Source organism: Lethenteron reissneri, chromosome 37 (assembly GCF_015708825.2).
Source record: "Lethenteron reissneri isolate LAM-NWPU_2019-01 chromosome 37, ASM1570882v1, whole genome shotgun sequence".
Taxonomy (NCBI): Eukaryota; Metazoa; Chordata; class Hyperoartia; order Petromyzontiformes; family Petromyzontidae; genus Lethenteron; species Lethenteron reissneri.
This window is the reverse complement of record NC_083815.1, coordinates 13,075,273-13,097,846: the sequence shown is the minus strand read 5'-3', so window position 1 is coordinate 13,097,846 and position 22,574 is coordinate 13,075,273. Positions and strand designations below refer to the sequence as shown.

Sequence of the window (22,574 nt, the reverse complement as noted above, 5' to 3'; positions counted from 1 at the left end):
TAAAACATGAACCTCATGCTGAATTAAATGGGTTCAATCAGCAAAATTAATTCTCAATCATAAGTAATTTTTTTAGTCTTTTCAACAATTTTACTCCAATAGAGCAACCGGTGCGACATCACTTTAAGTATGCTCATAGAATTCCAGCAAAACAATGCATACCCCACGTTATACAACGGCCTGTGCAAGCAGGAATCATTTATCTACTTCTGAGCTCCCTTGATCTCAAATGCCAACTGTTTTGCGGTAACCTTCCGTCATCATTGGCTCCACCCGAATCCTGTCCCAATTGCGTGGTGGCTGAATGGCTGTGTTTTTGTGCAAACGGCTACGTGATTCTCTGAATGCAAAATAATACAGATTTTGTACGAAAATGGCCATCATTATGCCATGTTGATCCACATGGACGAAATATTGTTTAAGAAACTTTGTTTAAAAAAAATTTGCACCATTTCAGTCGGCTTAATAATTTATCCATAAGGTTTTTTTTGGCTTAGATCGCGTAAATATATAAATGTAAAACCCGACAGCACCCGGCACAGCCAACTAGTAAGGTTGTCACTAAAAAGGGCAACATAACATAACACAACCTACACATGGGTGTTTAATGCTCATCTCGCCGCGCTACGGCAGAACTAGACACGGTTTGCTATCCCGGCCCGGACCACAAGCTGGGTCCCGGGCCGCAAGGCTAGAGGCTTCTTTTACCCAACGAGGATCTACATCACCAGCAACACGAAGAACCCCGAGCCCCTCACGGGGCCCCCGTTATATCGTCCTGGGCTGGGGCTGGCTCCGCCCCTCGCCCCGCCCACCTTCTAGATCTCTCGAGCTCTTTTCCGAAGGCTCCCGAGAGCTCTTTTAAACCACGTGACCGCCCAGCGGCCCCCATCCACCGGTGGCCCCTCTCCAATATCATCCGGTCACGTGTCTGCAGGTCAACCGGCGTATCATGCCCTAACGTAACCCTAGCTGGCTGACGCTCCCTCTCGCTCCCTCACCGGGAGCCCGCACCGCACACTGTACGTGGTGCCTCCGCGCTGACCAGCGCTCACCCAAGCCCACACTTCTGGGCAGTGTGGATGTTTCGATTTAAAGCTTTCGTGACTGCAGGGATTCATCTTCTTGGTTCTTTCGGTAAAGTCACGTAGAAGGGAAATAATAAAATAATAAAATACAACATAATAAAATAATTCTCACGACGTTTCGGCCACAAAGCAAGCAGCCGTCCTCAGGTGAAGAACATGTCTGTCGGGAAGACAGCGTCTTCACCTGAGGACGGCTGCTTGCGTTGTGGCCGAAACGTCGTGAAATTATTTTATTGTTTTATTTTTATTATTTTATTATTTCCCTTCTACGTGACTTTACCGAAAGAACCAAGAAGAAGTATGGATGTTCTTGACACACAAATGGCACAAGGCATCAGTGCCTGCAACAGTGCATACCTTTCCTGGTGTTGAGGCCATACAGGAGCTCCCCTGGGCCTGTGTTCGAGAGCAGCACATTGAGCGTGGAGGGGATATGCGCACGGTGACTCTCTGTCCCGTTCCCGTTGTAAACGTCGCCCATGTGCAGCGAGCGGCCGTACACCTGGGTGCCCAGGTACCCATTGGCAAGCACCGCCATGAACCGTGCATCTGAGGGCAACTGAGAGGCCACAAACACCGCAGGGTCCTTTCTGGGAGTCTCCATACTGAGGCCCACGCAGACAACGAAGGCCTGCGTCAGTGCGTAACCTGAAACACAAAAACATAACACATCAACCTGCAAATGTGTTGTACGGTTTACAGTCATTTCTTTCAACTTCATAAAAAAAAAATAAAGGCAATTCCAAATAAAAAATGTAAGGACTGGTAGAGTATGTACGGCATTGTCTTTATAACTCAATATTTGAAAAATGTAGGGTGGTGCACACTCAACCGATGGATCAGGCAGGTGCACACAGTTATGGCCTCAGGCTAAGACATCAAAACCTCACTGGCTGACTGGGCATGGTCTGGCGCTCAAGCTTCCTTGTAGGATTGGACAAAGTCATAGGGGCAGTGCAAATTAGACTAAACACAGCCATGACACAAAACACCAGCCTATGGAGAAGAGAGTGCAGCCTCAGGGAGAAACAGAAGCCAGTTTCATGCCAAGATACAGCATGGCTGACGGTCAATCTTTTTAGGGGTTTTATACGTTACTTATTGCTATGCCTGAGGATTATATGTTGATTGGTCCATCTGTCTGAGGACACATGCCATGTTTTCGTGAAAACTATAGTTGTTGGGGTATAATGTTTTTAAATAAAGTAAGTTTCACGATATTATTGTGATATCAGTTTTCCTTAACTTTTTAACCATTTAACATTTTTATCATCTTGTTTTGTGCTTTGATTTATTGAAAGCACAGACGACTTAAACGTTATTCCACTAAAGTTCACTCAACATAAGCCTGCCATAAGTCTTTACAATTATTATCTGTAAAATGTGTAACATTATGATGTGCATGGTGTCAGAAAGTAGTCATATAACCACAATGCTGTAAAAATATTCAGAAAAGTTGTATAATATTCGTTATTTCATTAATACTGTTCAGAAATAATATTTAAACCCGTAAAAATTAACAATGATAATCATGATATAAGGATAATTTGCTAAATATACTACATGATCATGAAGCTTTTATCATGATAAAATGTAAAACCTCCAAATCGATAACTATGAAACATTATCAAATAGCTCATCAAATAAATAAAAATGAAGCATTTGTATCAAATTATTGAGCTTCATGCAGCATAGCAGTGTGGTTAGCACGAGTGTGTTAGAACGTATGTGGGTGCTATCTAGCGCCCGAGGGACACAGCGCGAGATTCCTTCCACCCGAAAAGCATTCAAGACGGTGTGCCACAGAGCGACACACGTTGGTAACACTTCTTACCAACACATGCTGCCCTAACATGAAATTACACCCATATTAACGTGCTCTCAGTCTTTTCCTGTCTATTACAATTTGATATTCCTCTTTAGGCAGGCAATTTTTTTCATGCTTATCATGTGTCAATATTAAATTAAACTTGCCCTTCCTTTTTTGTCTAGATATTTCTCAACTGCCAGCTCTTCCCTTAAACATTTAAACCATACCGATTAACGTTGCAGAGGGAAACTTTTGAATGAGTGTACATCACAGTAAGATATGCGTTGTATCTGTGCAAATTCAGCATTTCAGTGACCATAAAAATATTTCACCGAATTTCATGGCAGGATGCAAAGAATGAATCATATTGACTTAACAATAACACCTCCTAAAATGTCTATCCACGTAAAAAAGATAAAGGTATTTTATACATAACCCACCAGTTGCATGGCCTTCTAGGAGTGCATCTTATCTGGAGCATTGGTTCAATCATACTTCTTACCTTGTAGAAACATGATGTTGTAGATTATGTGGACAATGTAAAGTCACAGATGAGCTAATCAAGGAAGTTCGGAATGCTATAATGGCTTTTAATGGTGGGTGTGATTTCACTTCCCTATCAGGACTTCATGCACATTTCTTCAACAGTGGAAACACAATGTATTTAAGATGTCTTCCACCAAATGAGGAAACATTTAAACACCATCTGCTAAAGTCCCTCTTGGCCCACTTGCGGAGAAACGAGCCTACGTAGCTGCCCCAGATCTGCCTTCAGCCCTAAACTTTGGATAGAAAAGGGAAGGAAAATGTTTGGAACCAGTGCCCATGACATTGCCAACATTTCCTGAGATCACACAAGCTCTCACAAGTTGTACGTGTGTGGATTTAGTGCACCCAGAATTGTTCCTGTAAGGAACCACAAGTGGCTGCTGTGTTTTTTGTAGATGTAGGAACAAAGTGTTCTTTGGCATTACTTATTAGAACTTTGGATTAGGGATCATATTTAAATGAAAATGACTGAGATTATTCAATTAACATATTATACGATTTAAAAAATACAAGCTTGTTGTTTGGACTTTAAATACTTTGGATAAGCTACTCCTAAAATTATAACTTAATGTAACAATGAAAAAACAAGTAGATTTTCTATTTTAGTCAGTAGTTCAGAAATGCCATGATTTGCATGTTTCATGTATAATGTACAACCAATATTTACTCCAAAGTTTGAGCAAAGAAACATTCATCAACTGCATCCAACTTACATGAAACATTGGTTAATGGAAAAACATATCACACACGGCGTGAGAGCGAGGTAAACAGGGTTGGGAAGGTTACCCTCACGGTCCTTATTAGTTATGACCTTAGCATTAGGGGCAACCAAAAATATCAGAAGCTCACCCGCACCCACGCATTTTGTGTAACCTCTGTTGCCTCTGTCTACATACAAGAATGTGAGCCGGTTTAGTAGGCTGAACCGTTGATATAAAACCAATTTAAAATTACTTTTCAACACAGAACACATCATCCATCTCTGGGATGTCGTTTTATAATGTTTGGGTCAAATGTTTTTTTAAGCTAGTTTATATAATGCTTTAGGAAGGGGGTTATATTTTTTATTAAATGTTTCAGACACAAATGGCCGTACTTCTATGAGGCAGGTTATATTTTACTTTTTAAAAGTTACTTTTAATTATCTATCGGCCTGCTGATAATTCTGACGATGTCGCTAATGCTCATGACGGTACTGCAATACAAAAACACATCGATTACATGAGCGAGCTAAATCTCTGCAGTGGACAGCCTCTCGGGTGCATTCATTCCTCTGGCTGTCACTATGACATCAGCCATCATCACTTTTTGCCATGTGTCCTGCCCAAGCGACTTTTATGAAGTCAAAATATGCATCAATCTTTCATTTGTTCTCTAATTCGTGTATTTATTTCCTCTTTGTGTCTCTCAGTGTCATTTCATGCATCGTTCCATTCTCCTTTGTGCACTTTTCAGCTTTTGGTCCATTTTATTTAACATTGTTTATGATCTGTATGTCATAACAGGTAATATCCAATGTTTAAAACGTCTTCTTCAGGCACACTGCTGTGCTCATTCTCATTAGTAAGGTCAGTTTAGCAAAAGCACTTCAACCTTCCATAATATAGCTTTTTTGGGTTCGATCGCGACACAGCCAATTATTAAGGTTTGTCACGTAAACAGAACATGCCAATTAGTTACTAGTACAGCACACCGGTGTATTGAAGAGCAAATCCACCATATTTACAATCTGAGTGCGACGTTACAATCACTTCAACCTATTCTCATCCGCCTCTCATCATGTCCTCACGTTTAAGTACACCCGCTCACTCTTACACACTCAATCACCTCTAAAATGCACACTCCTTTACCCATTCGCTCACTTTCACTCTTTTTTTAAATACTCAATACCCACACCCATTTGATCTTACTCATTCACACTCTTGAACACTCACAGGCTCGACGAAATGCTCCCAACTAGGAAAAATCCGAATGACATTATAGTTACCACCAAAAAATCACTTCAGCATCAGTCCTTTGGGGCCGTCCATAAATGATGTCATGCACCTGGGGGGGAGGAGGGCCAGACAATTGTGACGATGTGTGACGAGGGGGGGAGGGTGGGTTAGAGAAATGTGACATGATGTAAAAATGCGCACCTTTAAATAAATATAAACAACACGTTCTACTTAATTAAATATAATTAATTTTAATTATGAAGGTTTTGATTATTTAAATTGATTAAGGTCACCTTTTATTTATAGTACAGATTATATTATGTTAAACATAAGAACCGGAAGTCAAACTACGTCACACTTTTATAAAGAACTAGCGGTAAGTACCCGGCGTTGCCCGGGCGAAAAAGACAGACACACACATCGACTTACACACTTTCTATGTACATGAGTTTAGCAGAAGAAGCAAAGAACAGAAATATTAGTTGTCCGCACACAAACATTATGATTGTAATATTTGCAAGGTGATTATTTTAAAAATATGTACCTATCAACGTGATTTGACACAATAACAAATATATCAATGCAGACCAAGTTATTAATAAATTATTAGTTGTGAGCGCAAAAACGAAAGTATGTGAATATTTGCAAGGTGATTATTAAAATACTAGGTTTCTGTGTACATGAGTTGAGCGAAAGAAGCAAGTACCGTATTTTCCTGCATATAACCCGCAGACGCATATACCCCGCAAAAATAGCGTTTAGTGTAAAAGATAATTTCAGATAGCCCACACCTCCATATACCCCGCATGCATTCATATCTTTAACGTCATTACCGCAGCTTAATTCCATCATATTAATACGAAGTTTACATTTGTAATACATTCCACTATCAATTGTTAACATTAAAATCATAATGTGCACAAATAAAACAAACTAACCGGAAACGAGTGAACTTAAAACAGTAAATAAGTAACACAAGTAAATATCCAATAAATAAGTAACACATAACTGGTAGATTGCGCACTGCGCAGATAATAGCAGAACTACAGTAACGCCGTTGCCTCGCCCCCCACCTCTCTCTCCCCCCAGCTCTCCGTCGCAGGTAAACAGTGCGCGCACTTCAAACATTGTCGTTTAATTGTATAAACAATTAATTTAAAATGTGATAACATGTGCAATTTTAGTGTGAGTGGTTTATTCAGCAGTGCTTTAGTCAAAGGTAAGTGTTGCATAGTGGATAGTCCTACCATGAAAAAATTTAACGAGTTATGACATGTCACACGTGTAAAATATTTTTGGGATAGCCCGCACCTCCATATACCCCGCAGGGTCTTGTTTTGTTTGCTAAAAGTGGTATACCCCTCGGGTTATATGCGGGAAAATACGGTAATAGAAAAATTAGTTGTCTGCACACAAACATTATTAATGTACATTCATTTTGTCTTTCAGTAAAGTCACGTAGATAGAAAAATAATGAAAAGTGTAAAAAATATCACTACCATACAACAACCGCCATTCGGCACTAAATGGTGGTGACGTCACCACGACGCTTGTGCCAGGCTATGTGCACCTTGAGGCCACGTGAAGTGTCGAATGCCCGCTGGCAGGTCACGGGGCAAACCCAGATGCCACAGGTCGACTGAGACAACTGGCTGATGCACCACCTGTGCCTCTTACTGTGCCAACTTGCTTTGCTTTAGACACCCGACGCTGCGCCAATTGTTGTGAGCGTCGCTCCTAACGCCCTCCGTTGTTGTTGGAGGACTGCCTCCAACTGGCCAGTAGCGTAATTCACGAGCCTCCTCCACAGAGGCCGATCTTGACACAACTGGTACCAGTCATCGGCAGCTCCATATTCTCTTGTAGGACATCACTCCATCTCTTATGTAGCCCGTGCCGCGCCCATTTAGCCCCACTATCCGACCTAACAAAAGCTGTTTAGGCATGCGGTAGCTAGGCATGCGGGCTACATGGCCCAGCCAACGCAGCCTTGCCTACTGGAGGAGCTCACCAATGGGACTTTGTCCACATCTTTCAAGGATTTGTGAGCTCCTCACACAATCCAGCCTGGTTAAACCCAGGATGGATCGTAGGCAGGCCAGCCTAAATATTTGTAACCGGCGAAGATGTTCCATTAGGGGGTTCCACGTTTCGCAAGCATAGAGAAGTGAGGGAATGACTGTGGCCGAGAAGACCTGAAGCTTCGTGCAGAGCGACAGACCAGGTAGCTTCCACACAGCGTTACGCAACCAATGAAAAGATAATGCCGCTCGACTAATTCAGAGACCTCTGCTGTTAAACCGAAGCTGGTCATGAGCAGACTGTCCAGGTATGGGAAACTCTCCACTCTCTCCACTACTGCCCCATCACCGATTGGGAGTTGTGTGGGTGGAGTGTCCGATGGTACAAAATACCCAGGCAGGTACTTAGTTTTGGTGGGGCTGATGGTAAGGCCCCACCTCTTAGTGGCACGCTCCAGTCTCAGCAGGTTGTTCTTCGTGCTTTCGGAGTCCCTGACCCTCTGCTCACGATCATTAAGGACCTTCATGATGGTGAGCGGGCCCGGGTAAAACTAATTGGCCGGGAGTCAGAGCCTTTCCCTGTACACCTTGGGGTGCGGCAGGGATGTCCTCTGGCTCCCATATTATTTAACATCTATTTTGACTGCGTAGTTCGTGAAGCCTTCAATAGCTGTACCGGGGAAATTTCAATTTGGTACAGATATAATGGGAGGCTGATCGATGCCCGGGTGCCATCAAGGGATGGCTCCCTATTGGTCAACCACGTTATGTATGCCGATGATTTGGTAATAGCTGCTCATTCAGAGGAGGAGTTGGAGCTACCACGCTGCTGCTGAGTTACACACACATCGACTCACACACACACATAGACTTACACACACATATAGACTCACACACACATATACATAGACTCACAGACACATTGACCTACACACACACATATGGACTTACAAAGACAGACATATCGACTAAGACACACACACAGGGACTTACACACACACATGGACCCATGCACACATCGACTTACAGACACACATCGACTTACACACACAGACATATGAACTTACACACACACACACATATCGACGCACACACACATGGACTCTCACACATACACACATTGACTGACACACATAGACTCCCACACAAACATACATGTACTTTCATTCACTCACACAGCGACTAACACACACGCACACCGACTGACACAAACACACAGACATATCGACTCACACACACAAACACATTGACTCTGACACATAGACTCACACACACACACATTGACTCACACACACAGACACATCGACTTACACACACATCGCCGCAGACACGCACATCGACCCACACGCACACATGGACGGAACTCAATTTTTAGTTGTCTACACACACATTGACTAACACACATACATGGACTTAGGCACACACACATCGACGGTATGCACTATCACTACAGCAGTGCATGCCGACTGTGGTGGTACCTGCTTCAAATACAGCAATGCAAACTGACTATGGTGGTTCATGGTATCACTACAGTAGTGCCTAGTGACTGTGGTGTAACCTGCTATCACAAAGGCAGTGCACACTGACAGTGGTGGTACCTGGTATGACAAGAGCAGTGCATACTGTGGTGGTACCTGCTATCAGTACAACAGTGCATACTGACTGTGGTGGTAGCTGCTATGATAACAGCATTGCATACTGTGGTGGTACATGGTTTAACAACAGCAGTGCACACTAAATGTGCTGGTACCTGCTATGATTACAGCAGTGCATATTGTGGTGGTGGTAGCTGGTATGATTACAGCAGTGCATAGTGATTGTGGTGGTCCCTGCTATGATTACAGCAGTGCATATTGTGGTGGTGGTAGCTGGTATGATTACAGCAGTGCATAGTAACTGTGGTGGTCCCTGCTATGATTACAGCAGTGCAGTGTGGTTGTAGCTGCTTTCCCTACAGGAGTGCATACTGTGGTGTAAGCTGCTATGATTACAGCAGGGCAAGCGACAATGGTGGTACCTGCTATGATGACAGCAGTGCATAGTGACTGTGGTGGTACCTGCTAGCACTAAAGTAGTACATGATGACTGTATAGCAGTATATATGGAATGTATAGCACAAAGTAGTAAGCAGACAGTGCCGTGGTGAGGCCTAGTCCCGTGCAGAGCCTCCGGGCTCGCCTAGATTTCCCAGGCCGCCGAGGTGTCACCTTGGCAGGCTGGGGGCTGGGTCGGTCTCCCCGGCCACGCGACAATAATGGCATGTAAGCGCTACAATAATGATATGTAGGGGCTCTATAGTTCAGTCCCTCCAGAAAAACGCGGAGTTTTTTGGTGATTGTTGCGGGCAAAAATCGTTGATTATGCGGCACGTTTTCTTAAAAAATGCGATGGAATATGCGGGATATTTATGCAATTTTATGCGATTAAATTGCGGGAACTTGCAAAAATTGCGGGCACTTGCAAAAACTGCGGTTTGATGAAAAAGAGAAAAAAAAGTGATTCCCCCAACACCCTATTCACTAGGCTACTACTTTAATGTAAAGAGTCATTTCTTATTACTTCCTATGATAAGCAAGCATACTACATCACAGAAAGTGCTGGGAATATTTAAGTTCTCATCTTGTTTTATTTCAGACCTTAACAAACAGATGGCTCAAACTTACAAAACATTGAGTCGAACAAGTTCTGTAGCTTTACTAAATGAATATGCTACAACTTCTGTAAAAATGAATAAATAAAATATTAAAAAATAAAATGTGTGCTTCCTGTTTTACAGAGGTAGCTATACAAAACAGACATCTTCTGTTAAAATAAGTGTTTTCAGTGCACAGTAACGTAAGCAATACAGTAACAGTACAGTCTTACAGTAATGTAAATTTACATACTACTAACAAAAAAGTGCAATCTTACAACTGTAAAGTTGCATAAACTCCTGAATAAAACTAACTACGTAGCCTCTAACACTGGCCAATCATTCACCATCCTCATCCTCCATCCCCTCTCCCTCAGTGTCCATCTCCTCCCCCTCCACCATCTCCTCCCTCTCAAATGCTCCACTGCAGACTCATTGGTTATGGAGAAGGAAGACCAAGGCTTTGAGGTTTTGGTTGGTAGTTGATCTTCTTCGGTTAGACAACACTAGTTTGTAGATGCTGTTGCTGATTCCGCTGCTGCTTTAACCATCCTCAAATGTTTGTCGGTTGCAAAGTGACTGTCCAGCGTCGACTTCCTCCTGTGGTCCAACACGCAGTTGCACGGAGTGCAAAATAATTTGCCCCCACTGTCATGTAACACACTGGGAAACTGCTTTGCGCGGTCTTTTGCGCTTATGTTTGTTGGCAAATGAGAAAGATTTGCGGGCTTCATCATGGTTTCATTGGCATCGCGGGGTTTGCAGCTTTTCAATGATGTCGCGTAATGAGTGACGTCACTTCATAACGTTCCCATGGCAACAGGGGAAATGGCTGCGCTTGTGTGAAGTAAACGCAACATTTTTCAACTTTCTGCTAAGATATGTGACTTTTTGCAATGAAAATGCGGGGATTATGAAATCATGCAAGCCCGCATATTTTGCGCGCGGAAATCTGCAATTTATGCGGCGAAAGTGCGGCGTATTTGAAAAAACGCGCCCCCCGCATAAATATGCGGACTTTGGCTGATTTTGCATGGAATCATGCGATCGCATAATCGCGTTTTTCTGGAGGGACTGATAGTTGTTTCAGGACGCATTGCGGTATCATTGGGGTGGGGTGGGGAGAAGAGGACATCACACTGTGAAGAATGTACGTATTTGGTGTTTTGCTGCATGTGTAAGGCGAATTAAAATTTGTGGCGATCGTGTGTGCGTTGCTAGGGGCAACCCATGTGAGCAGTGCAAAGTGTAATGAGATAAATGCTTATAAGACTCATTTGTGGGACTTAGGTCTTATATGAATGCATATAATGCAAAAGTGTGAGACTTACCTTGGGCGATGGCGCGTGTGGATTGCCAGGGGGTAAGCTCGTGGGCGCTGTGCGCAAGTGCAGCTGGCTGCGTTGTGACCCAGCGCGCGGCGAAGGGAAATAAATAAATAGTAGTTAAGCTAACTAAATAATTTAATAAAAATATCCAAAAAAACTCTAATGTAACTAATTTAAAGGTGTCAGACGTGAAAAATAGCCTATTCCCAACGCGGGGCTTAGGGCGTGCTGTCTGGCAAAAAAAATTCGACATTAACCCCATTGTTTGAAACTTTTATATATAAGAAAGAGAAGAAAGAAAAGAAGAAAAAAAGAAAGAATACTTCGTCAGGAAGTGCAAATAAAATTTTAATGCAGTCGTTATATTAAAAACGCTTGACAGTTTCGAATAAGAATTTTAAAAACGTAAGTACTATTATTCCTGTCATATCAATCGACATAATTTTTAATCACACACATTTGTTTATTAAATATTAATTTAAAATATCAGTTTTATACTATTATGTTACGATAACATTTATAATAAAAAGAAAAGTTTTTGGGTACAAAGATATCAAACAGCCATTTTTTAGCATGGAGGGATAATTAATCATGGAGTACCTACTAAATATATGTCATTCGTCAAGCGTACAATAGCCAACACTTCCTCCATGATTAATTACACTGGTCAACACACTTTTTCTGGCATAAGGTATTCCAACGGGTTTAAGGTAATTTTGGGGTGCTGATTCCAAATCTGGAATCAGTTTTTGTCTATCACATCAGGTTTTTGAGATATAAAATATAGCATTTTCAATAAAAACAGAAAATGTATGCTCATATACGAATAGCTAAACAGACATCCATACAAGAATAAGATAAGATACAATATACAATAATAATGAAACAAACATTTAATGAGCCGTAGCACAAAGTTGTGAGAGTGACTGCATATCAATGTGAGTGAATGCATATTACCATGTAAGAATTGAATTATGAAGATAAGAAAAATATGTACAAAAAGGTCATTCACAATAGTGATGTTACATCTGCATATACCACCTCTTCTTTGACGATCTCCAATGTATGTCTCTCATCAAGGACCAGCAGTAATCTGCTATCATGTTTGAGTCCCATCGGCCTTGGTAACGTTCTTCCAAAACTTTAATGTCTTGATGAAAGCGTTCACCTTGCTCTTCGCTCACGTGACCCATGTTCTCTGGAAACTGGGCCAAGTGACTATCTAAGTAGTGAACCTTGATGCTCATTCTACATCCAAGTGCTTGAAAACTCAAAAGCAGCTCCTCCACAATCTCTCGATAGTTGCCCGCTTTCCTGTTCCCAAGGAAATTCCACACCACATCAGAGAATGCATTCCAAGCTCTAGCCTCTGCCACAGTCATTGTTGTAACAAAGTGTGGATCCCTGATGAGTGTTATTATTTGAGGGCCATCAAATATTCCTGCCTTTTTCTTCTCGGCACTGAGACTTGAAAAGGTTGAACATATATAGCTGAAGCAGTCTCCAGTGTGATAGAGAGTTTTGACGAATTGCTTCATTAACCCAAGTTTTATGTGCAGTGGGGGAAATACAATTTTATTCCTATCAACCAGAGGCTATTTCTTGATGTTCTTGTCACCAGGTGTCAAACTGATTCTTGGTCGCCAGTTCTTTTTAACCCAGTGTTCTAATGTAGCCCTACTGTCCCAGTAGCACAGGAAACAAGGGTATTTGGTGTGACCTCCTTGCTGACCCAGCAGAAAATGAACCATTTTCAAATCAACACAAATTAGCCATCCATGAACATGGTATTCCAATCTATCCAGAACAATCTTGATGTTGGCATACTCTTCAATAATTTTTACAGAATGTCCTATTGGGATTGAACCATATATATTTCTGTTGTGAAGTAACACACATTTCAAACTCCTTTTACTACTGTCAATAAAAAGTCTCCATTCACTTGAATCATATGCGGGCAGTCCCATATTGAGAAGAAGCCCTTCAACATCATTACAATAAACAAGTTGACCATCTGAATGGAAGTACTTTCGCAGTGCTGCTTCTCTGTTACGATAAAAGGAGACACTCGTGCCAGGTCTGAGTAATCCTTTCTCTTGCAGCCTGGAAGCCAACAATTCAGCAGACTGCTTTGGCAAATAGAAATCTCTTACAAGATCATACAATTCAGGCTGACTAAACAGAGAAATGTCATCACAATCTGCATCAGATGGCGTATATTCGATCTGAGCATCATCATCATCTGTAGAAGCAGGTAAACTGAGGGATTCAACATCAATCTCTGGTAGCTCAGTAAATACAGGCACAGGTATTTCCTCACAGTGCTTAACTGGTCGTCTGGCAGATGGGATATCTGGGTATCGTAAGTGTTGTTTGTTTTTCTTATTGAAACCTTTTAAACAAGGCAGAAGTAGCAGTTATCCAAATGGTTTGTAGGTTCTCTCCAAACCATTGGCACACCAAACTTCAGCTTAGCATTCTTTCCTTTAGACCATGATCGCAAAGTTTCAACACAGGGTTTACACACTCTGTGAGGAGCCCAATTTTTGTCTTGGTCTCTAAGTCGTACTTTAAAGTAGGCAAGATAAACCTTCTTGACAAAGGTATTGATGTTGTGCCTTTGATCCTGCAAAGTGAAGCTGCCACAGATGTAGCAAAAGATATCTGGGAAATAAATGTGGATATCTACATAAAATTATATTATAAACACACTATCCTAAAAATACAGCACCATATTTTAACACTAAAGCAGTCACTGACTCGCAACAACTTGCAATCATAAGTGACAGAATTAATTTCAGGTAAAATCAATGAAAATGGGGTATGCCAATAGCATAAAAATGTGATAGAGCAAATCTGAGATCAGATTTGGAATCAGCACCCTGAAAGTAGTCTAAAACAGCTGCAAAAGTCCAGGCCAGAATTATTATTTTTGTTGACCAGTGTTATTCCTCCATTAAATTTTAGTTCTTTGTGCCCAGAAAATGGCGTCATGCTTCTTTTCGCCATTGTCCGACTATGAACCATGAGGGACTGAATTGAACCATTTAGGATCTTTGATTTAACTACAGTTCCCTTATGGAAATGAAAAAATGCAACCTCTCACGATTGAGTATATCATGTGCACGATTTAGTATTTTACGTGCAAATTTTTTTTAATTGCGCAATGAAACTTCTGAACCTGAGCCGTCAAGGCGTGGAGGGGTTTCGCGATGGTAGCAAACCCGGCAACAAAACGGTGATAATAAGACACGAATCCTATAAAACTTAATTTAGATCTATAAAACTTCGCAACTCCCCCACCGACGTGGGGGTCGGCCAAGTCCGAACACACGCTGTTTTCTCAGGGTCCGTTGCAATGCCCGATTTACTGACAATGTGACCAAGATACCACACGGATTTTTACAGGTGACATTTTTGGGACTTAAATTTGAGATTTGCCGCACGCATTTTGAGAAGGACAGCACGTAACCGATCAAGATGTTCGTCGAATATACGGCTGAAGACGATAACATCGTCGAGGTATATCAAGCATGAGTCCCACTGCAGTCCATCTAGGACCAACTCCATCAATCATTGGAACGTAGCCAGCGCGGAGCCCCATCGGAAGCCGATTAAATTCGAAAAGGCCCTGTATTAAAATTCCAGATTGGACAACAGACGGAGCATCTCATAAATTCCCCTCTCTGTTTGCAGCACAAAGTTTGAAAGTGGATAACATCCTTCCTCACTCTTCAAATCCTTATCGGTCGATTCCATATGACTTGTACTGTCCGTCAATACAATCTGTGAATAGCGATAGAATTTGCAAGAAATGTCACACATACTTCGCGTCGTTAGTCATGCTGCACAGCCACTCTGTATCACACAAGCAGGAATCAATTATTATTCCGCCCAAACGCATCAGGTCACAGAGAGTTGCTGCACATCGGCAACGTGAACTAATGGTTGTAATGGGTGAACGAAGAAAATTGAGAGAGTGCAGATTGGATAGAGTCCAGGGGTCGGGAACCTTTTTGACTGGGAGAGCCATAAAGCCAAATATTTCTAAATATATTTCATTGAGAGCCATATAGTATTTTTAACGTATAATAGATTAAATATGTCTTACTTTTAATGCAACTTCTGGTCACGGGATCCGTGACCCGAGAAATTTTATCTTCAAAACTAATTTCTGTTTACTTTAAAATGACACAGTATTATTAAGCAATACCACAAGTATTTTAAAATCAGTTCCAAACTGATTTTTTTATTATTATTTTTTTCAACTCAAAATTGTCTGGGAGCCATATGCCGTCACCGGAAGAGCCATATATGGCTCGCGAGCCATAGGTTCCCGACCGCTGGGATAGACGAAGAAGAGCTTGATCTGAATGGAATATCCATTCCACAGGATGAAGAGATCCATACTCTCCCTATTTATTCTATGAAGGAGCATTTTGTTTCTCCATGGGAGAATGGATATGCATAAATTGTATAATTTTTTTGAATTATTGTTATTAAACATTTTTTATCTAATGATTCTACCAGGGCTTTTCATTCTGTGGAATGAATATGTGATTGTTATAATTGTACTCTCCATTTTGCTTCGTTCTACTACAAAGTTTCAAGTATTTTTTTAATAGTTATAATTACTTTTAATATTTGATAATCATAAGAGAATTTCAATATCATATTCTGAACATCTGCAGTTTTAGTTAGATATTTTAAAATTAATTTTATGCAAAATTTCTGCTTTGCAACGCCTTATTTTTAATACATGTTTTCTCCTACAACAGAGTGCAGCACCACATTAAATACGCACAATGACAATAGTTGAAAGTGATTTGAAGCATGTTTTATTTTCAAAATGGAAATATGGTTTTTGGGGGGGCAGAGCTTTGTGACGGCATATTTGAGGGGGGTCTGACTTTGTGCCGCCGTGTGACGAGGGGGGGGGGGTAAAAAATCGGCCCAAATCGAGTGACGTGATTTATGGACGGCCCCTTATAATGTATCGCCCGTGTCATCCATTGCGAGGTGAAGGCCTCTCGACCAATCCGCATCGAACCGGTCGTTATTTTTTGTTGATACATTTAACCTGGATGATCACTTGAGATGAAGCACCTCATTTTGCACGGTCGTTCGGGTGTCAATTGCCAAACAGCAAACACGCAATGACACGTGAAGATTGTATACAGCACTTTACCTTATGGACAGTCCTTGACTTACGAACATAATTGGTTCCCGGGGCCCGTTCGTAAGTTAAGTCGGAGTACAATAATGCACTATATTTAAATTCACATAGGTCATTGTTACGAAATGTGTTAAGGTTCAATAAAAAAGGAAAGCATTGTTAAACTCATAAATGAGAAAAAATATTGTACGTTTGTATATAAAAAATACTGTAGCGAAAATGAAATAAAGTAACATAGTTACATTTTCAGTTTTATCTTAACTTACCTTGAGTGTGCATTCTCGTGTGGGTGGTGGTGCAATGGCAAAGCAGGCTGGTGCAACTCACCCCGCGACCTGAGTTCAATTCCCGGTCACGGAGCGGCGAATAATATCGTGAACCGGTCCTGGTCCTGCATGTTTTTTTTAATCAATTCAGCCTCAATTGAGCACCGGTGTGTAAAACACCAACAACCACCAACCTCCCCCCTCGTGTGGCGTGCCGACTTCCAAGCGTGCTGGCTAACCAAGCGCGTGTCCCAACAGCAGCAACAGCAGCAGCCAGTGCTGGATGCCTCCACGGCGGCGGCGTCGCGGCCGAGAGAGGCGCGCGTTACCCCCGGGCGTTGCGAGGTGCGGGCGACGGGGCAGTTTGCACTCGCGAGTTTGCTCGCCGGCATCGAGAGGCGGCGGAGTTCAAACTCCGCCGCCGCTTGAGCCGATTCCGCGCTGTGGACGCGCACCGGGCGCGGTTGCGCCGCGAATGCACGAGGCTCCATGAGCCCTGGAGAGGCGGAGAGGAGTTCCACACGGAGCCTTACCTCGCTGCTGCTGCTCGCCTCACACGTCGCCCCTGGGCAATGGTCGTCGGGGCAGCGGTCGGCACAGTGGTGTCACGACAGAGGTTTTACCTCCAGGCCCGGAAATGTTTTGTTTTAACCAAAGCTCCCACCGGGTTACAAACGTTTGCCAAAGTCTATGCTGCTGTACCGTTTTCCTGTCTCTGGAAGATTGTATTCCTGTTCATCACGTGATTCCATCCACTTCCCAAGGTGCTTCTTTGAGGAGTCATGGCTTAGCCTTCGTCGAACTTTCATGATTTATGGATGTGTGAGGTTATAGTAACTTTTTATGCCAAATGTATTTGTATTTACTCGACCTACTGTATAACTAATCTAGAATCAGGCAGGCCCTAACAGCATGAAACTCGTAGCCTATTTTCAAAAGCAAATCAAAATTGCACATGGTCACAATAGTCAGTCCACAGATAACATGCCGAGATTTTTTTAATTTTACTCTTGTAAATGCATTCATAAAATCTTGCTTTCATTTGTTTTAACTAATGAATGTATATAATTACCCTGTCAATTGTAGCCCTTTCCCCAAAACAATGTAAAAAAAATTCTCAGCGAGTTTTCTCTACATGACTTTTTTAGATCCACCATAACTTTTCTTCCAACAAAATGTACTTGGGATAAATCAATTTGTCTTACAGCGTAATGTAATTTTTAGCATAACTGACGATATGTCTTCGATCTATGTCAACAATACCAAAATCACAAGTAACCCTTTCTTCAAGAGTCATCCAATTTTTTGAGTTTCAACAAGATCAACAAGACTGCCAATATCTGAGCATATTGCAATCGACGAATTGATGGTTGAGTATTTCTGCAGGCATGGTTGAAAACAATTCATAAGATGGAAGGCGATCCACTGGCTACAAGATATAGTCTTGTATCTTTCACTTGATTTATATATCAAACTAGCTGTACTACCCGGCTTCGCCCGGGACTTGTATCTACCACGGCCGGCCGCCTTTGTCTCCCCAGTGGCGATGTTAATACGCTACAGTAGTTAAGTTACTCGTTTGAGGCAGAGTCGACCTAGGGGAGGTTCAAATAATCGTCACCGGTGGTGGCCGTGAGCGGGAATCGAACTGGGTTTGCCGGGTTGGTAGCGCAGCGTAGCGTTAAGCACCACACACGCACAGACACACACACAGACACACACACAGACACACGCAGACACACAGACAGAAACACACACACAGACAGCACGCTAACCACTACACTACCGCTCCCCACACACCACACACGCACACACACAGACACACACACAGACACACACACACAGACACACACACAGACACAGGCAGCACGCTAAGCACTACACTACCGTTCCCCCTACACAACACACGCGCGCGCGTCCATAGGTACACATACACGCGCTTGCTGCAGACACACACGACTTTCAGGGTGCATACGGCAGTAAACGACTGAAATAATAAAGCGGCAATGCTGTGTAAGGAACGCCTTAGACCCGCATTATACATTTGTGTAATGCGAGCGTAAACACACAAACACACACAAACACATACACAATACACACACACATACATGCAGACACACAGACAGACACATAACACACATACATACACACACATACAAACACAGAAACACATACACACACATACATAGACACACACATACATACACACAAACACATCCACAGACGTACATACACACATACATACAGGCACGCAGACATACACATAAACACATACAAAAAAACCCACATACATACACACACACATACATACACACAAACACATGCACACACATACATACACACATGCATACAGACACACAGACATACACATAAACACATACACACATACACATGACCCGGCTTCGCCCGGGACTTGGATCCACCACGGCGGCAAAACCGACATACATACACACACAGACATACACACAAACACATACAAAGATCCCCCGTATAGCCTGAACAGACTGTAGGGGCAAGTGCTGTTAGCGAGCACCTATGAAGGCCGGAACGGTACACGAGGGGGTGGGTGGCCAGCACCACGCCCGACCGCCTTTGTCTCCCTAGTGGCGATGTTTACACACCGCACCAGGTACTCATTTAAGGCTGAGTCGACCTAGGGGAGGCCCAGGACCGGTTCAGATAATCGTCACTGGTGTTAGCCGTGAGCGGGAATCGAACCCGGGTCGCCAGGTTCATAGCGCAGCGCGCTAACCGCTACACTACCGCTCCCCACACAAACACATACACACACATACATACACACATGCATACAGACACACAGACATACACATAAACACATACACATGACCCGGCTTCGCCCGGGACTTGGATCTACCACGCCCAGCCGCCTTTGTCTCCCAAGTGCCGATGTTAATACGCCACACCAGTTACTCGTTTGAGGCTGAGTGGACCTAGGGGAGGTTCAAATAATCGTCACCGGTGGTGGCCGTGAGCGGGAATGGAACTGGGTTCGCCGGGTTGGTAGCGCAGCGTAGCGTTAAGCACTACACCCACCGCTCCTCACACACCACACACGCACAGACACACACACAGACACACGCAGACAGACACAGACAGACACACACACACACAGACACACAGACAGCACGCTAAGCACTACACTACCGCTCCCCACACACCACACACACACACAGACACACACACAGACACACGCAGACACACACAGACAGACACAGACAGACACACACACACAGACACAGACAGCACGCTAAGCACTACACTACCGTTCCCCCTACACAACACACGCGCGCGCGTCCATAGGTACACATACACGCGCTTGCTGCAGACACACACGACTTTCAGGGTGCGTAAGGCAGTAAACGACTGAAATAATAAAGCGGCAATGCTGTGCGAGGAACGCCTTAGACCAGCAACACATTTGTGTAATGCGAGCGTAAACACACAAACACATACAAACACATACACACACATACATACACATACACACAAACACATACACACAGACATACACATACACACAAACACACACATACATGCACACAAACACATACACAATACACACACACATACATGCAGACACAGACAGACACATAACACACATACATACACACACATACACACACATACATAGACACACACATACATAGACACACACATACATACACACAAACACATGCACACACGTACATACACACATACAGAGACACGCAGACATACACATAAAGACATAAAAAAACCCACATACATACACACACATACACATACATACACATACATACACACATACATAGAGACACACAGACATACACATAAACACAAACACACATACACATAACCCGGCTTCGCCCGGGACTTGGATCCACGATGCCCCGCCGCCTTTGTCTCCCCAGTGACGATGTTCACACACGACAGCAGTTACGCTTTTGAGGCTGAGTGGACCTAGGGGAGGGCCAGGTCCGTTTCAAATAATCGTCAGCGGTGGTGGGCGTGAGTTGGAATCGAACTGGGGTCGCTCAAGCAGCTTAATGACTGTTTGTACAAAGAACATATAAAGAATCGATTATAATAACCAGGCAAGAGTCCACATTATAGACTGCCAGTACACGCACTCAGCTTCATAAGCAGGCTAGAGTGTACATGATAGAGTGGCAGTACGCTCACCGAGCTTAATAAGCAGGCTACAGTGTACATGATAGACTGGCAGTACGCTCACCCAGCTTAATGAGTATTTGTACAGTGAACATTAAAGTAATCGATTGTTGGCGCGTTGGGTTTAAAAGTAATATTAATAGCACACATTGTGGTGGGGGTGTAGTGAAGAGTAGGAAAAACTTTGATGAATTTACCTCAGAGTGGCGGGGTGGGTGTCGAGGCCTAGTAGCGTGCAAAGCCTGCGGCCTCGCCTAAAATTGTCGGCTTGGAAGAGGCAGGGTACGGGTGGCGTTCCTTCCCCCCCCCCCTAGCGCTCCAACAATACTGTGTAATGGCTATTATTTAATTAAATACGGAGCTTATGAAAGTGGCGAAGGCGTGGCTAGCCGTTGGCAGGGGCAACCGCCGTCCAATGAAACTGCAGCCCTTGGCGAAGGCGTGGCTAGCCGTTGCCAGGTCCAATGAAAGCGGCGAAGGCGTGGCTAGCCGTTGCCAGGGGCAACCGCCGTCCAATGAAAGTGCGTATGGGCCAAAGTCCACACACAGACAGACAGACATGAACGATTTTATATATCAAATGGAGCCATGTGCAGGATCGCAAACTCGACGTGCAGAAAAAGGATTAAGTCAGGGACCAAGTGTCGTACATAGTTTGGCTTAGAACGTGGATGTTCCAACCGGATGTAAATTATACCGTTATAATCTCTTCACAAGCTCTTCTGGATGAGATGAGCAAGCGGGGTTATGGAAGCTGCTGAACAGTCTGAGAAATTTGTTTATTTGGTGTTCCACTTACATCTGCCCAGAGTTTCAAAAAAAAGTGAGGGGAGTGTGAAGTCCTAATTGATAGTGACAAGCTAGTAGATGGAATAACAGTGTGGTCACTGTAGCCACAGGCATGGAATACAAATACACGTTAGTGATTGCCTCACGATGGAACAGGAAGAAATGTGTCAAGGAAAATGTGAAACAGCTATCATGCATCAGCAAGTGTAATCTGGCCTCTGGCTATCACCTGACGAAGCTAGTTTTAATCACCAGCGAAACGTCGTTGTGGGTTTACTCTCCAACTCACCGGTGTCCTGAACTAATAAAGAATTAGCACGTTTTGTTCACGTGAGAACCTTTACTAATTGGCTGTGTCGTGTGGTGGTGGGTTTAACGACATTTGTATTTAGGCGGTTTAATAATAAGAAAGCTTTATTATGGATATTGGTCACGAAAGCCTATGTGATAAACTGAGTATAGAGTTGTCCAACAAAAGAGGAATTGCTATTCATGGAGGTTAATGGAAAGCCAACATGCTTGATCTGCACACAGCAACACAAGCAACCGTCATCAGGTATGAATAAAAGAGAAAACAAACCTAGTAAACTTAGAAATGTAATGTAATACAACACAGATAGTCGGCTAACACAACAGTCAACACCCTATCTGGTTGATTACGTTCTTCCAAAGATTACTAAATTTGAGAGAGAGACAAAATACAGACAGAACATAAAGAGACACACAAGCAGAGAGAGACACACAAAGAACACAGTGAAACAACGACGTTATGTTCTCCGTCTCTGTATTTTGTCTCTCCCTGACTTTT

At 43.0% G+C, this 22,574-nt stretch overlaps 1 protein-coding gene across 6 annotated transcripts in view; it reads right to left on the bottom strand.

The window, feature by feature from the left end:
- PGGHG (protein-glucosylgalactosylhydroxylysine glucosidase) overlaps window positions 1–17,390 on the bottom strand; it is a 47,357-nt gene extending 29,967 nt beyond the window's left edge. The window contains exons 1-5 of one of the 6 annotated variants that reach the window (XM_061566395.1): window positions 17,341–17,376; window positions 11,369–11,435; window positions 5,382–5,493; window positions 3,401–3,680; window positions 1,446–1,736 (exon numbers count right to left, since the gene is read on the bottom strand). In XM_061566395.1, coding sequence (XP_061422379.1) covers window positions 1,446–1,736; window positions 3,401–3,413 — 304 coding nt within the window. In that variant the 5' untranslated portion in view covers window positions 3,414–3,680; window positions 5,382–5,493; window positions 11,369–11,435; window positions 17,341–17,376. Of the gene's footprint in view, window positions 1–1,445; window positions 1,737–3,400; window positions 3,681–5,381; window positions 5,494–11,368; window positions 11,436–17,340 lie in introns of those variants that run through there. The other 5 variants (XM_061566393.1, XM_061566394.1, XM_061566396.1 and 2 more) reach the window with 5 other exon arrangements.
- Between the last annotated feature and the right edge of the window lie 5,184 nt (window positions 17,391–22,574).